This window comes from Aspergillus mulundensis, assembly GCF_003369625.1.
Source record: "Aspergillus mulundensis strain DSM 5745 chromosome Unknown scaffold_8, whole genome shotgun sequence".
NCBI classification, from domain to species: domain Eukaryota; kingdom Fungi; phylum Ascomycota; class Eurotiomycetes; order Eurotiales; family Aspergillaceae; genus Aspergillus; species Aspergillus mulundensis.
Window position 1 is genome coordinate 737,860 of NW_020797896.1, and position 15,282 is coordinate 753,141.

Genomic DNA, 15,282 nt, shown 5'->3' on the forward strand with positions numbered 1-15,282 from the left:
TCCATCGATCCCCCAGAAGTATGGACAAGTGTGGGGTGGAAGTCCCAAGGTTCGCAACGGGCATTCCCGACACCCTGGAGCTGGTTTGGGCTCTGGTGGTGATAGGCTGGGGCTTGGATTCCGTTGCCCGCTGGACGACCGACGTAGAGCCAAGTGGACTTCTCCGTAGACTAATCAATCACCAGGCCAGCAAATGCCCTAAGCAAGGCTGCCGCATCAACTGACTGGCATTATTTCACGCTGTGACCTATCGAGTCTGGCTGCGATCCCCATGATCTGATTCCTGATTGCCGGGCCGTCAAGTCATTGAAGTCAAAGAGTTCTTTATCTGTCGAACTCGTTGAGTCGGCCTCCACTGGGCACCACCGGCAAGACTCGGCTTAAGGCACCAAATCCTTTCTTTCTTTCTTCCTTTTTATGCTGATTTCTGATACTCTGTTCCTGGATTCCTAATCTTCTGCATGCTTCCCCCCCAGATGCAGCTGCTGGGTTGTTTCTGCGCAGTCTAATGTGGGGGAATCCTGCTCTGCTCTGCCCTTGCAGTCACTCTGACTCTCCAGACTTTGGGCGCATTCACTCTCCCTGCGTTTGTTATGACTCTGACCAATTCCACTGCTCATATTCACCGCTAGTCACTTTCCTGTCCTTTTCCCTTTCACCTCTTGTCTAACCTGCCTGGACTTTCCATCTTGACTATGAAGTGTTGTGTTTTCATCAACTCACCAGCACCAGCGCTTCCCCAGCTCAACTCAACACCACCTTGTCGCCATGGAGAGTCTTCCTAAAGGCCTGGTATCTGTTTCAGAGAAGGTCCCAACGGAGCTAGATGGTATTGGTATTGATGCCGTGGACATTGGAGATATCGTGCAGTTGTGGAAAGGTGCGCATTCCTGCCCTCGTCGTCCTTTCCTTTCCATACGCTACAAGAGAACTTACTCACCATTTAAACAGCATACAGCACCAACCCATCTGCCCACGAGGGCGACGCCGGCTATCGTCTGCAGAACTTCTTCTGGCGGATCTGGAGCAGCAAGCGTCTAACCAGCGCCCTGACAGGATCATCGCTATCTCGCTTATTCCTGCAAGTCTCAGAGCCAGACCCAGCGCTCACTCTCACGCCCACGAGTCGCAGCCCGACTCTGCCCCCGACTCCATTCAGGCCGCCAGAAAAGGCGCAGCCAAAGTCAAAGGTGGGGAACACGAGCACAACGACAATCAAGTTTCCTGTAACCGTAACTCGTTGCTGACGCTCAGATGCAGGAATCCGACCCGGCTACGTCCAGTTTGAAACGTGATGAGAAACACCCACATCCGCCAAATCACACCAAGAGCCAAAGCCACCCGGCCCCAGCAACAGCCACCAAGCCACTGCAACCCATCCTAAAGAAATCTAACAGCTCCTCGCACGGCGAAGTCCAGAAGACCACACGCCTACTGCTTACAGGTCTAGGCGGGCAAAGTGTTACTCGCAAACCATCGAACCCGCCAACACCCATTCCTCCGTCCCGTCCTATTCTTTTCGCGGAACAGACACAGCAAGGACCCAGTACCCCTGTCGCCACTGTTGCTACTGCTAGTCGCGCGGGGCAGAAGAAGTCTAAACCGATTGTCGTGGCTAGCAAGGCAAAAGCGAAGACTTCGAAGCGTCGTCCTGTGCTGATGCGGCGCAAGTCATCGCAGCAGTCTTCTAATTCGGCGACTTCTACACGCAACCATTCGCCGCAGACGGATTTCGTTGACGAGCCTATCGACTCTGGCATGGGTTTTGTTCTTACAGATGAGATTGATGAAGAGGCTGTGGAGGACTCGCCTGATGGTAGCTTACTCTTATATTGTATTTTTGTGCAGCAGCATTGCTAATCCATTACAGAACTGACTATCGTCACCCCAAACGCCCCAATAGAGCCAGATCAAACCACCGTCTATCCCACAACTCCTGACATCCTAACAGCTCCCACTTCGAAGCCGAAGCCGAAGCCAAAGCAAATGACAGCCAAAATAGCAACCGCAGACAAACCCGCCTCAACATCAACATCCACAAGCCCACCCCCAGAGCCCTTTCCACCCCTCATCCCAGAAGACAACGAAGAAATCCCCGAGCCTGCCCTCCCCGAGCCCTTTGTCTCCGACCTCAAAGAGTTACTACACAAAAACACGCCCCTCCCACCACTCCGCCCGCACGCCTCCCCACCAACCGTCGGCTTCTTCTCCGCAACAGCCTGTCGCCATTACGACGTGCGTCATCTCTCCGAAGAAAACTACGAACAGCCCAATAGCTCCAAACTCGTGGCGCCGGATTTCAGGACCAGGTTCGTCGAGCAGAAGAGGATCGCCGATGAGTACTATGCGCAGTTTGTCCAGCAGTGTATGGATCAGGATGACGAGGAGCAGGAAGGATATCAAGACCTAGGAAACGCGGATGCGGATGAAGATGCGCAAACGGCGTTCTTGGGCCAAAACTCTACCGAATCAGAAGGAGACGAAAGACCAGGAACGGGTTCAACAACAGAAGCAACCGTCTCGCCTCCAAAATCCCGCTTCGGCGATTCACACACGCAATCACACGGCGCATCAACAATCGCAACCTCTATACTGACCGGTCAAAGCGGGGACACAGATCCAGCATTTTATCAAGGTGTGCATGAAGGAATGTTTGCGCCCGCCAACGTTATAGAGCCAGCGCCAATCCACGGGCATGATTCCGACGAGGAGCTGGGACCTGACCTTGGTCATCAACATGGGTTTGTCAATTCGACTCTGAATGCAAGCATCAATGCAACTACGCCAGCCATGGCCATGCCAATGCCCGTGCCGGGAGGAACAGGAAATCCGTTCGCTACGCCGCCGGGCCTCTCATTCACGCGTGGAAGGGGAGGATTAAGTCTTTTGATTGAGCAGAGTAGGAACAGTATGGTTAATCAGGGGATGATGGGAAAGATTGGTACTACTGCTACGACTACACAGAAGGAGAGATCGAGCAGTAAGTGATGATGTTTTTGTTTGCGTTTGATACCACTTCAATACGACGATAATTACCAATAATCAACCTTTTAACGTGCAACCTGCAAAACCTGAAGCCGAAGCTGAACCTGTTTATAAACACGTATACCGTAGGGCCCGTCCCAGTAAGCAAAGAAAGAAGCCCTAATCACTCCAGCGTGGACCAGCCACCATGCAACCCAATAAGCCCTTCTCCATCCTATCCAAGTCATCTTGCATGAAGCCTCAAGGCCTCACATCCTCTGTTGTGAAAGTCGAGACAGGATCAGGCCATCTCCTTCTCCCCGCCTTCAACACCACTCCTCTTCTTCCTGAAAGAGAACCCACTGAACCCACTCGGACCACTTCCACTTCCTTTCGCCTTCCACCACCTAACACCCCTCCAAGCACCAGAGACCACCCAAAACAGCAAGCAAGCAAGATCAACCCAAACAGCCCTGCGCATGCGGGTAACCTTACTATCACCGCCGTCCTTGCCACCAACATGATAAACACCAATATACATCTCGCCAAAGATCCCAAAGACAACAAGCCACAGGATAACGAGTATAGACTCCCACGCGAACAGCGGCAGGAAAAGACCACCCCGCTGGCTGAACGACGGCTTGGAGCGCTTCTTCCACCACCAGCCGAGAACCAGGTACGCCAGCGCAGTGACGGTCGACATGAACGCCGTAACCACCGCATAAACCCAGCGGCTGGGCGCTGAGTCGCCCCTATCGCGCGCGGAGTTGATGTCCTGGCTGTACAGGCCGATGACGGCGAGACCGAAAGCGAATTGGAGGATGGCGAGGGCGGTTGAAATGAGAGCTTTCATCTTCGCGCGCTTGCCCATTGCGGGTGGAGGGGTTTGCTCGGGGAGCGGAGGCGCCGGGTAGGTGTCCATTGGGTACTGCTCTGGCCCGCGAGAGCCGTCTGCGGTGCCGCCGAAGTAAGGGTTTGGGAATGGAGGTTGTTGGAACTGGGCTTGTCCGGGTTGGCCGGGTTGCTGAGCGGCTTTTTTGGCTTTGTATTTTTTGGTTTCGGAGTAGCCGAAGCGGAAGATTTTGAAGAGGACGAACCACATTAGAGTGAGTGAAGGTGAGATGAAATAAAGGAGTTTAGTTGTGTTGAGGATGAGGAAAGAGCGAGTGTGTAGTCGGTTGTGCCTACTTCGAGGAGACAGAAATCGGAATCTAGATGCGACGGATGAGAGGTGCGCCTGCGCAGCAGATATAGGAAAGGAACAAAGAAAAGAAAGAGAAAGAAAATATGAAACGCAGTGTAGAATGAAGCTGAGCTGGAGATTGGATGAGAAGAAAGAGCTGCAGCGGGATCTTCAGCTTTATATCATGGTGCCGCTATACAAAGGGCTTTCTGCAGGCCTCAAAAGTGTCAGGCTGGCACTAACACAGGGGCGACTGACAGCCACTGGTTCTTTGTTTAGGTATCCTTCTGAAACACCTTATGGTTGTAGTTCGCGCGCGCCTATCTGCAACGCCGTCAGCTGGAGTGCGGGCCAACGAGAATCATCCGATCTAGGCGCCAACAAGCAGAGGTTAAACATAGCTTGATTAGTCCTATTCATAGAACAGCTACGGTACCTGCCTACCCTATTCTTCTACCCTAACATGAGCCCAGGCTCCACTTGCGACAGCTTCTCCAAGTCCCCTTCCAGACAGCTCCAACCAATGACTGACCTATGCACCTGAAAGGATTCATGCTGATTGTTGACATGACACATCAAGAGACAATGGGAGCGGGGATTCGTGATTGCAAAACGACAAAGGCTAATCGACCATGCAAAGACCAAAACTATAAATCAAAAGCGCGAACAAATAATGCTAGACATACCCAAGACACAAGCCGTCCACTATAGTCAGGGCGGCTTCATTCCTCCTTCTATTGCTCCTCTACCGCCTGATGACGCTGCCGTGGGTTTCTTGGCCGCGCTTCCTGGAGGAAGCGGAGATTTGAACGTCCCTGCGAGGGTAGCCGGTGGAGCAGCGGCGGTCGCTTCATCATCGTCCTCAGGTCCGAAGTCATCGTGATGCGGCGCTTCCCCGCCTACCGAAGAATGATCAACGGAAGCCCGGTCGTAGCCATGGTCATATGCTCCATGTTGAGATGCATGCTTTGTTGCATTCTTGGTCGCTTTCTTATGCTTGCGGCCCTTCATCTTGGCCTTTTCCAATAGCCTCTTCTTCTCCGCCAACCGTTTGCGCTCTTTGCGGTCTTTGATCTCATACTGGCGAATGAGAGCTTCAGGGGGACGCCCAAAGATGCTTTCGTACTCGCAGAACTCGCAAATCCAGATATCTTGAAGACTAGGTGGATGGTGGAGGTTTGTATATTGTTGTTGAATCTTCCGTTGGCGGGCAGCCAGCGCATAAATGCTAGCAGGCGACCTCTTTTTCTTCCTCTCTGGGGGTGGCTCTGTAGATGCGGGTGCTTGCTGTGGTTGTGGTTGTGTTTGGGTGTTTTGTTGCTGGCTCATCTGCGCTGGAACAGTCGGGCTGGTCTGCGTGCCTTGCGTGGAGACTCCTCGGGAGTTGTTCCCCGCTTGGGGTTGGGCGACCGGCGACCGATGCTGAGATGGATATGGGTTTTGTGCGTGCAACGCCATCCCTTTGGACGAGTCGGATTCGCATGTGAAAGTAAATTGGGTTCTCGTGGGTGTAGTCTGTTGTTCAAGCATGCTACCTTGAACGGAGACTCGTTGCGAAGACGGCGAGAAAGCTGATGCTGCGGCACTTGCAATGGCGGCGGAAATGATGCCATGGTTGCGTGCGCCAGGCTCACCTTTAAATGTTGTTAGCAAAAGGTCCGATTCGGATAACAATGAGAGCGTACCTGTTGGTCCCGGGGAGGATAACGGCCCGTCCCGACGACTACCACCACGATTTTGCGGCCAACTGATATTTCCATGTATTGACGACCGTCTCCCTTGGCGTCCAAGGCGGCCTCTGCCCGAGCCAGACATTCCATTGCCCACTGGTGACGCGGGACTGCCTGTGCCGTAGAACGTACTCACATGTCCGCCCTCCCCAGGCGATGAGGATTGTCCAGGGTTCGCTAATGCCATCGTCGCAAATTCTGGTGACAGAGAAGAATGGTGACTTCCCATATTACCAGGCGTGGGAATCTTGCGCTTTTTCTTGTTGTTAGTGTTCTCAAAAGCGTCGTACCCGTCCGGCCCGGTGGGAGATGACTTGGTCGGTTGTTCTTTCCCCATGCCGGGAAGTGTTTGTTGTACATTGGAAGGCGTGGGTGACAAAGACGACCCACGAAACCCAGCGCTCCGTCGGACAACCACCGGCCCGTCATCATCACCGCTGTCTATGTCAACGCCATTTTCATAAGGAATGTGGTGATCCCGACTATCAGGACTTAGATCACGACCCCCGTCGCCTTGTTGTACGTATACTTTGGTGTCATTTACAGGATCCCCGTTTGTTGCACAAGCTCCGTAGAAAAGCTGCGTTGCTGGTGGAGCAGGAGGATAGAGAATCGAATCGGCCGCATTGGCGGACAACCGAGACCGGATGGTACGCTTGGGGAGGGGTCGGATCAGTCTATCGGGATAGACGGGCGACGGCGTATCTGGGGCTGAGTATATCATCCCATCTGCAGGAGGACAGTATCAGCACTGAACGCTATCTTACCCCTCCTCTGTTGCCCGTCCCCCCATCTCCGCAGCTTCAACATCTGCAGTTATTCTCCGGCAGCAATCCGCAGATCTTCCACCAGGGACTACTTTGAGTGGGATCACGAGAGAACATACTCAGCGTAGCAGCCATTGTGCGAAACTATCAACTGTGACCTCCACAGCCGCAGCCAGTTGAGGCCTCTCTTTGTGTCCGGTAGTCCAGCCTGACGGTTTCCGAGGTTCTTCTTCTTGTACCAGTAGTCCTTCGTATTTTCTGCCCAGGCCTGTGCGTAACCCTCTGCGTCTTATTTATCCGACACCCACTTTGAAGATACAAAACAGAAAAGACCGCACTTGTCGGTGTTCGGAGTGTCGAAGCGAAGGAGATAGCTAGGATATCCTGGGAACGTCAACGTCAGCTTTTTGGGAACTTGGCCATGACCCATAAGCGTGTTGTTGCAAGTGGGAGGGCACAATTCGGAGTTGGTGCCCCAAGGTCCACGACACAATCCGGGAAAAGGCCGATGACCCGTAATTGGCAAGGCAACAAAAGAAAAGAAAAGCCGAGCGCGATAAGATCAAGGGCCACACTCACAGATATTGAGCTATTCCCCAGGCATTTCCCAAGCAAACTTTTTTGATGAGAGAATGACACCCGATCGGCACCTGACAAGAAGCGGAAAGGAGACGAGAAGTACACTAAAGGGGCCACGGCCAGATAGTGGGAGGCGGTAGCGAACGGAGACGTGGGGTTCCCAATGAGAGGCGAGATAAATGATATCAATCTATTAAATATCCGCTGATGCTGCTAAAGGTATTTGTACCAGAATCATACGAGACTGCACTGATCTGAGGATGCTTTAGATGAATTAAATAATTTATTATCTTGAACCTTACAAATCCCCAGAAGCTGATGCCGTCAGCCTCAGGCACCAAGGCGCCGAGTACTTTCAGGGCTATTCATACGCTCTACGGTACTATCTCCAACTCGCATTGGATTCTGCAGATATTGCTATATTTTCGAGGTGCTTGATCTATTTTCTGCTTCGTACTTATCTACGTCTAGAATTGAGGGCGCAGTGTTACGACTACTTTCGTACCTACCTGCAGGACCTTGAATCCTCAACGACAGCTAATGACCGCGGCCGGAACATTTGTTCGAACAGTGCTCAGTGCCGTTCCTGAGGCTGATGCTCGAGCTACGACCGCGGCCGAATCAGCAGCGGTTCGCGCACAATCCTGAAACTCAAATGTACAACATTCCTTTGGCTTATCCCGGCCGGGTTCCAGTAAGCCTGCCGGATTTTCCCGTACGATGCATGTAGTTCAATCCAGATGCAGCGGCGCCGTTCCTGTGTGTTGTTATGCTTCTCGTTCGTACCTCGAACTGCGCTTGGGGAGACCGCGGTTTTGTGCCCACCATCGCCCTCTCGGTATACGCGCCCATGCTCAGACTCGGGGTTCCCGCAGGAAGTAGTCCGTGGCCCACCAGAGTCGGGATGCTCTCGGAGAGGGTATGCAGGGGATTGTCCTAAACGGAACTTCGAACCGTACGGAGTAGGTCTGGCCGGATGACTCGAGCTGCTCCCCCAAAATTTGCAACCGGTTGGTAACACGAGAATTTAGAGACCGCTGGGGTTGAGGTTTCGAAAAACCACTCCGGCAGTTAGGATAATGGTGGCGGATCGAGAAATTGACAACGGTTCGTTGGAGACGAAGCAGTGGTGAGTGGTGAGTCCTAGAGGATATCAGTGTGTAAGCGGGTCTTCGCGCGGAATGGCACATGAGTTCTTTCATATTTCAGAGAAGGAAATTCAGTTCTTTTTCGTGAGCAATCCATAAAGCAGACAAGTATCTTCTCCTTGGAGGATGCTGGTGGACAACTGGGTGTGAGGAGAGCGGGGAGGTCCATTACCGGTTCTGCGGCCGTTCTCAATTCCGGGTCTGGTCTCCACGGCTTGCGCTCTTTTCAATTTCCCCTCGCTTTTGCATCCCTCCAACCACTCTCCAATCTCCCGTTTACTATGTAGAGTCTCCGGCCATGGTCTGAGCTTCGTCTACGTATTCTTGCCGTATATGTTCCAATTGCTCTTTCCACTTCGCCCTTCTCTTGTCCTGCGTCGCCTTTTTTCCATCTGCACGAGTCGCTCGAGAACCCAGCTCTCAACCGTCTGCGACAGCTTGCCTACGGGCACCTTCTGCCCGTTACATCCTCCGCTCGGCTGGATCTGGATCTAATACCTCTGCCGTCTGGCGTTGACTGCTCTACAGTACCATCCTTCGCACTTTTATTCTTATTTTGCTGCGTCAAGGCACTCGTCCGCCACGATGAGCCCCCGACGGTCTTCTCGTGCACGCACCTCCCAACCTTCGCCGGCGATCCAGCACACGAATTCTTCCAGCTCTTCAGCTTCGTTGACTCGAGAAAGAAGCACGAGATCGAACCACAAAAACCCCTCCCCACGCTCGCAGTCCGATGACGAAGCCGATAAGGGCGATTTTCGCGAGACGCGCCAACGCCAACGCGCGAGAGGGGACGAGGAAGCTGATCTACATTCCAAAATTGGCGACAGCGAGGACGACGATGTCGACGAGGAGGATGAAGAAGAGATAACTCGGTGTCTATGTGGACAACAGGAATACCCTGGACTTCCGCCCTCTCGCCGGGAGGCCCTCGGTCGCAATGGGGCGCGGGGTGGAATCAAGGATGAGAATCCCATGATTTTCTCCTTGGACTCATCGGACCTGATGTCAGATGATATCGGCAGCATGTTCATCCAGTGTGACTCCTGCAAGGTCTGGCAGCATGGTGGCTGTGTAGGAATCATGGACGAGGCTATGAGTCCTGATGAGTATTTCTGTGAAGAGTGCCGAAAAGACCTACACAGGATCAAAAGCGAGACAAATGGGTAAGTTCTGCAACATCTTTTTTTTCACGTCGGTTCGTGTTCTCTTTCGAAGGTTCATTCTGTCGTTGTACGCCTTGACTATACTACGCGCGGACCTGGGTTTGCTCTGCGCTATCCATCCTCTCACGTTATCTCTCATAGCCCCTCCAAATCCTTTCCGTCGCATCCTCATGACTTGCTCTGTGACCCTTGAAAATGAAACTCTTTCGCTTACGATATGGCAGATCGCACTCTTCTCAGTACCTTCCTGTCGTCCCCATCCCGTCCTCTACGGTATCGTCCCGAGACTCTTCCCGAGATAGTTCAAAGCGTGCGAAAGACCATAAATCCAGACAGTCCGATCCTTTCCCCAACCCGAAACGTCGGTCTACTATGAACAGCCGAGACGCGGCTTATGACGAAGAGGAACAGCTGCGACGGGCCATAGAGGAAAGCAGGGAAGAGAACAAGACTACCGACGGAGAGGAGAGCACCACTCGGAGGCCTAAAAGGAGTCGGAGCGACAGCGAAGCGTATGTTGACCTTGTTCCCGGCGCCTCAAAGGAGTGAAGGCCTTCACTAACATCAGCCCGCGCAGGCATCGACAAGTGACAAAACGACCACGGACCACGTCGCCTTCTCCCACCGTCGATTCGAAGCAAAGCAATCCGGCTTCGCCGGTTGCGTCGGAAGATGAATCTAAGTCGAGACCTGTTACGAATGGCAACAGAAAGCCGAGAGCCACGTCACGGGGCCAGCGTGAGAAGGACACGAAGGAGCCGGAAGACCCTGAAGCAGAACATGCGGAGGCGGCAGGTAGAAGGAAGGGGAGGAGTGATCGCCGAAAGGGCGAAGGTGAGTTTTCACAATCTGTGTTCTGGGCTATTGCATCTAACGGTAGCTAGAAGCCGATTCAGACCATGAATTAGTGGAGTCGCCGATTAAAATGACTGCGAATGAACCGGAACTTCCACGGCAAAGCCCTGAGACCTCGGTTCCAGTTCCAGAAGCTGCGCCTCCGCGTCCATCCACGCGGAAATCTGGACGGCCGCCTGCGCGGCGTGGGCGCGTAGGACGCAATCAATATACACGAGACCGAGACCTAAACGGGACCGGGACGGATTCAAATACAGGAAACTCTCCGCGCCGCGGGCAATCACTAGAAACTGGCGACAATTCTCCGCGCATCGGTACCATCGGCACTTCGGTAAATGGCACAGATACAGGGAAACCAAGCCGGCCGCGCTACGTCCATCAGCGGACAACAATGAATGAGATGAAGAGACGGGTAGCAGCTATTCTGGAGTTCATATCACGCATGCAAGTTGAGATGGCTGTCGCCGGCGAGAGCACAACTCCACCTGAAAGAACCAATGGAATCGATGCGCAAGCCATCGGCGAGCAATTAGGAAGCATACTATCGAAGACTGCCGGCGATGGATCCTCGGAGAGCTCTGGGGGGTTCCCGATGCCCACAGAAAAAGACTTCAAGGACCTTAGCAGCGTCGAAATGATGGACGTGCTCACCCGCCATCTTCTCAAATGGCAGCAAGAATACGGCAAGTTCGGCGAGAGGTGACCAGACTTCCTCACTTCATCGTACACACCTGTCTCGCATCCTTCCTCATCGATAACCCTCTCTGCTCTGCCGTCTCGAGATAGCCCACCCTCTGATGCATCCACCCCTACGATACCCGACCGTACCCTGACTCACATCATCGACCCATCTATATCGCCCAACAACCCACACGGCAGACATGTATAATACGATACGGCTTTGGCTTTGCGTTGCTTCCAGATCTAGCACTACACTACATTTACACGGGACATCGGATACGGCGTTATATCTTTCTATCATTCCTCGCAAGTGTGACCGGCGGTTACTCCATTCCATTTCTATTCGATCTTACATATACTCCTCATGTCAGGTGTTTTGCGTCTTCATTCTCTTTCTTCCCTTCTCTTACCCCCTCTGCTCAAATCTTGATTGATTTCCGATTGATTGATTGACTGTCACGGCTGTTGCTCTTGTTGAACGCACCTCATTTGTACCGACCAGACATGACACGGCGCGGCGTTCGTTGTCTTTACTAATTGAAAGGAGCCTGATTGTTCCCTTGATCGTTGATTATGCTTTATACTATCTTGTCTTGGTTACTTTGCTGTCCACACCCATTGTGGACTATGCTTCCATTAAGTCGAAAAATATTATTATTTATTCTATCATGTGGACCTCGGTTTTCTACAACCATTGACCTCCCATTTTGCGTGCTACATTTGCTTGTGTAGGGTGGAATATACTTTAATAGAAGCGGGCCTCGTCACATTATGGATAATTTACTGTCGGGGTCTGGTTTATGGTTGAATGGACGTTTTGATCTTGACCAGTCTAATCGATTGCTGTGCTGCCCTAACTTAACATATATATATATCGTCGAAACCTACCTACGGGTCTCATTAAGACTCAGCCATTGCTTGCGAAAGCGCACGAGAAATCATAACACTCGATATATCAGTGCCTTACTCTTCCTTCCCCACAGGCAGGCAGACTTGCGATGCGATTAGGGGGTAGGCTGGCCAGCTTTGAGACGACGATGGTGAGCTTCAGGCTAAATTCACCGTGCGCTACACCAATCGGGGCCCGGAAGCTGACAGTTAAATGGCACTGAGGAAAGTACAACAGACTAGATAAAATTATGCAGATTACAATCTATGTGAAGAAGTTCAGGTAGAAGACAATCTACATTCCATTACGATTGCTACATACAAGAAGAGAGGCCCATGATACAAAATTGTCAAGTTCCAACATTTTCCAAACAGGCCATTCCATCATTGCATAACATAATTTCCAAGGGTCAGATACACAAAGCTTGCTTTAGGTCCTTCAAGTCATCAATGATCGTGAGAACAAAAGAAAAGATAAAACAAAACAGAGTTTGGTGACGTCAGCGATGACTCCGGTCACATAAGCAGACTAACTCCTTTTGGATAAACCCTAAAGAGCGAGACGCTTACAGACGAGAAGAGTGGATGAGCTTGTAGTCAACAACCAGCTCGCGGCCTCCGTCGTTGATGACCAGAGCGCGGACAGAGCCGCCACGACCCTCGTGGAAGGCTTCCTTGATGCGCTGGTACAGTTTGTTCTGGGGAACAACGGGGATGCCGCTCTTGACATCGCCACCCTCGGTGAGGGCAACAATGGTGCCATCTTGGATGTCAAGGATGCGGTAGGTCTTGTAGACCGGACCAAGCATGGTCTGGACGACAACGGAGGGCTTAGGGTTGGAGATGAAGCTGGACTCCTCGTGAAGCTCGCGGGTGAAGAGATCAACACCGGTGTAGCGGCGTTGGTCGGTCATGGGAGAGGTAGAGATGCGGATGACCTGGCAGGGACGGCCCTGGAGAACAAGGATGTCGCCGACACGGATGAAGTGAGTGGGAATCGGAACGGTCTCGGCGGGAGAACCGCCACCACGAGGCTCGACAATGCGGACATTCTCGCTAGCGCGAACTGAAACCCGGTCGTCAGCGACAACAACTTCCTCGCGGTGGGCGTGGGTGTCATGGTGGTCATGATGGTCATGGTGGTGATGGAAGGGGTGCGTGATGCGGTCGACAGCGCGTTCCACACCACGACGGAAGGAGTGGTAGTTACCGTCGTCGTCGTAGTAACCCATCTTGCGAGCTTTGGGGTGATCAACTACGGTAGTGGTCTTGAGAACCTTGACTTGAGAGGTGCTAGGAGCAGGAAGGGGCTTGACACTCTCTACGCTAACCTGGCGGTCGGTGTAAGAGTCTCCGCGAGTGACGTCGAGGTTGCGGGTCTGGAAGTCGCGCTCGTAGGAGGTGACTTTAGGCGCAGAGGTGCGGCTGTAGACGTCAGAGGTTTGCTGATGAGGAGCTTCAAAGGACTCTACAGGGCCTCGGGAGCGACTGTAAGAGGATTGAACGTCGTAGGTTGGGTCGAAGCGACGGCGGTACTCGTGCTCAGTTCTGTCGAGCTGCTTCTCAAGAGCGGTGTCGTAGGTCTGCTTCTTGTCTTGATAGTAGTCCTGGTAGTAGTTGGGCTGGCGAGGCGCAGGGGTTTGTTCGCGGTAGCTAAGGTAGAGCACGTTAGAAGATGCAAGGGTGACACAAGGTAGGTAAGGTAAACAAGGTAAGGTGAGGCGAGGTAAGGTCGGGTAAGGTCAGGTAAGGTGAAGTACACAAGAGGACACGAGGAAAAGACGCGGAGGCCGGGGAGCGGGCATGATTGGATTGTTTTTATTTGGGGCTGGGACAATCGGATTTTGTTTTGATTCTGGAGCCACGTAAACTAGCGGAGGGACTAGAGCTGTCTAGCCCCCAGCCACCAAGTCTCCAGTGGTCGAGCTCGGGGCCGGGGGTGACACCGCTTGTTGTGCTCTCCACTCGGGGCGTTTCATTGGGGTAAACAGTAAACAGTAAACAAACGCAGAAAGGTGCCTAACGGAAGGAAAATCGTATACGTACCGGTCACGGGCGAGGTCTACCTGGGGATAGCGGGATTCCTGCACACGTTCGTCGACAACAGTCCAGTTGTCACCTCGGCGATCAGAGCGACGTTCGACGTGAAGATCGACTTCTTCCTTTCCGTAGACTTTGGGGTCGGGGAGAGGAGCAGAGGTTCGAGTATCTTCCCGTTCGACGTGCGAAGTGCTAACGAGGTTGACTTCTCCCTCTACTCTCTCAGGCGCAGGAGTAGTCTCAGGAACAGCGTCACTCCGGTACGACGACGGGAAGACACTGAAGGGGATGGGGACGCGGGCGTCAAAGTCCAGGTTGGCTGTCCTTTGAGCGTCTTTTCTCGAATCTCTCCCGAACTGTTAAGAATAACAACTCGGAAGATGAGACAAGAAAAGACTTTTCACGGGGGAAGTCTTTCTCGTAGAGAAGAGCGGAGTGCAAGATAGATCTAGCGAGAGATCTATGCCTGACTGCGGGTGCGGAGAATTCCTGGGGTAGGAATGTGAGGATAAGCTTAAAAAAGCTGGAATGGGAGATGAGATGAATGGAATGAAGATGGAGATGGAGAGGAAGAGAGAAGAGAGGGAGGGGAGGTGGTCAAGGCCAGCCTTTATCTGTTGTTACGCGTTTGTTTACCGCACCTTTCCGGATCGGTCCAGCCTCCTCTCTTCCCTGCTCTGCCTCTCTGCTACAACGCTCTATCTACGGTACACTGCCCTCGAACCAGAAAATGAATCGCCGTTGATGTGAATCAGCTCCAGGTCTCACCTGGAGAATGTCGCTCTTGTCAATACATTTCAGTTCAGTCAATTGATACCAGCCCTACCAGGTCAAATGGCAATGCACAAAACACACGTCCACCGTCTCCATCAGCCACCTCTGCAGCAAGACTAGAACCACATCCTCCTTCAATGAGAAACCCAAAATTGGCCTTGGGAAGCAGCGAAACACGCCTTATCACATGCATCAGCACCAAAATCAAGTGTCCAAAAGCACCGATCGTCCCCCAATGAGCAACCCCAATCGCATCATCGCACAGCTCCCCCTCCCAGCCACATCACACATCACCATGGCAACAGGCAACAACGTCTAATAATAATCGGCTTATTTTAGCGCCGACTCCGCCGAGCTTCGGCACGATCGACGAGGAACGAATGCGATGCTCCAATCGAGCACGGGTCAAGCCCAACCTCGCCAATTCCACGCCCATATTATTGACGACGGTCCGGACACCTGAAACTAGCTTTCAAGACTCATCAGATCATGCCCGTGATTTGACCA

General features: G+C 52.6%; 5 protein-coding genes across 5 annotated transcripts; 2 read left to right on the top strand and 3 right to left on the bottom strand.

Annotated features, from left to right (window-relative positions):
• Nucleotides 1–768: 768 nt before the first annotated feature.
• Nucleotides 769–2,988, top strand: DSM5745_07643 (uncharacterized protein; the record flags this gene model as incomplete). The annotated part of the gene is made up of 4 exons (XM_026749659.1): nt 769–880; nt 952–1,190; nt 1,261–1,816; nt 1,871–2,988. 4 exons carry the CDS (start codon nt 769–771, stop codon nt 2,986–2,988), a joined length of 2,025 nt encoding a protein of 674 aa, XP_026601691.1.
• Nucleotides 2,989–3,265: 277 nt separating this feature from the next.
• Nucleotides 3,266–4,066, bottom strand: DSM5745_07644 (MARVEL domain-containing protein; the record flags this gene model as incomplete). Its single annotated transcript, XM_026749660.1, has 1 exon — nt 3,266–4,066. One exon carries the CDS (start codon nt 4,064–4,066, stop codon nt 3,266–3,268), a length of 801 nt encoding a protein of 266 aa, XP_026601692.1.
• Nucleotides 4,067–4,858: 792 nt separating this feature from the next.
• DSM5745_07645 (uncharacterized protein) lies at nt 4,859–6,779 on the bottom strand (the record flags this gene model as incomplete). The annotated part of the gene is made up of 3 exons (XM_026749661.1): nt 4,859–5,781; nt 5,833–6,606; nt 6,764–6,779. The coding sequence occupies 3 exons, from the start codon at nt 6,777–6,779 to the stop codon at nt 4,859–4,861; spliced, it is 1,713 nt and encodes a 570-aa protein (XP_026601693.1).
• A 2,177-nt stretch (nt 6,780–8,956) lies between these two features.
• DSM5745_07646 (putative transcriptional regulator (Cti6)) lies at nt 8,957–11,095 on the top strand (the record flags this gene model as incomplete). Its single annotated transcript, XM_026749662.1, has 4 exons — nt 8,957–9,537; nt 9,762–10,049; nt 10,115–10,371; nt 10,422–11,095. The coding sequence occupies 4 exons, from the start codon at nt 8,957–8,959 to the stop codon at nt 11,093–11,095; spliced, it is 1,800 nt and encodes a 599-aa protein (XP_026601694.1).
• Nucleotides 11,096–12,527: 1,432 nt separating this feature from the next.
• hexA (putative Woronin body protein HexA) lies at nt 12,528–14,968 on the bottom strand (the record flags this gene model as incomplete). Its single annotated transcript, XM_026749663.1, has 3 exons — nt 12,528–13,614; nt 14,008–14,357; nt 14,828–14,968. The coding sequence occupies 3 exons, from the start codon at nt 14,966–14,968 to the stop codon at nt 12,528–12,530; spliced, it is 1,578 nt and encodes a 525-aa protein (XP_026601695.1).
• Between the last annotated feature and the right edge of the window lie 314 nt (nt 14,969–15,282).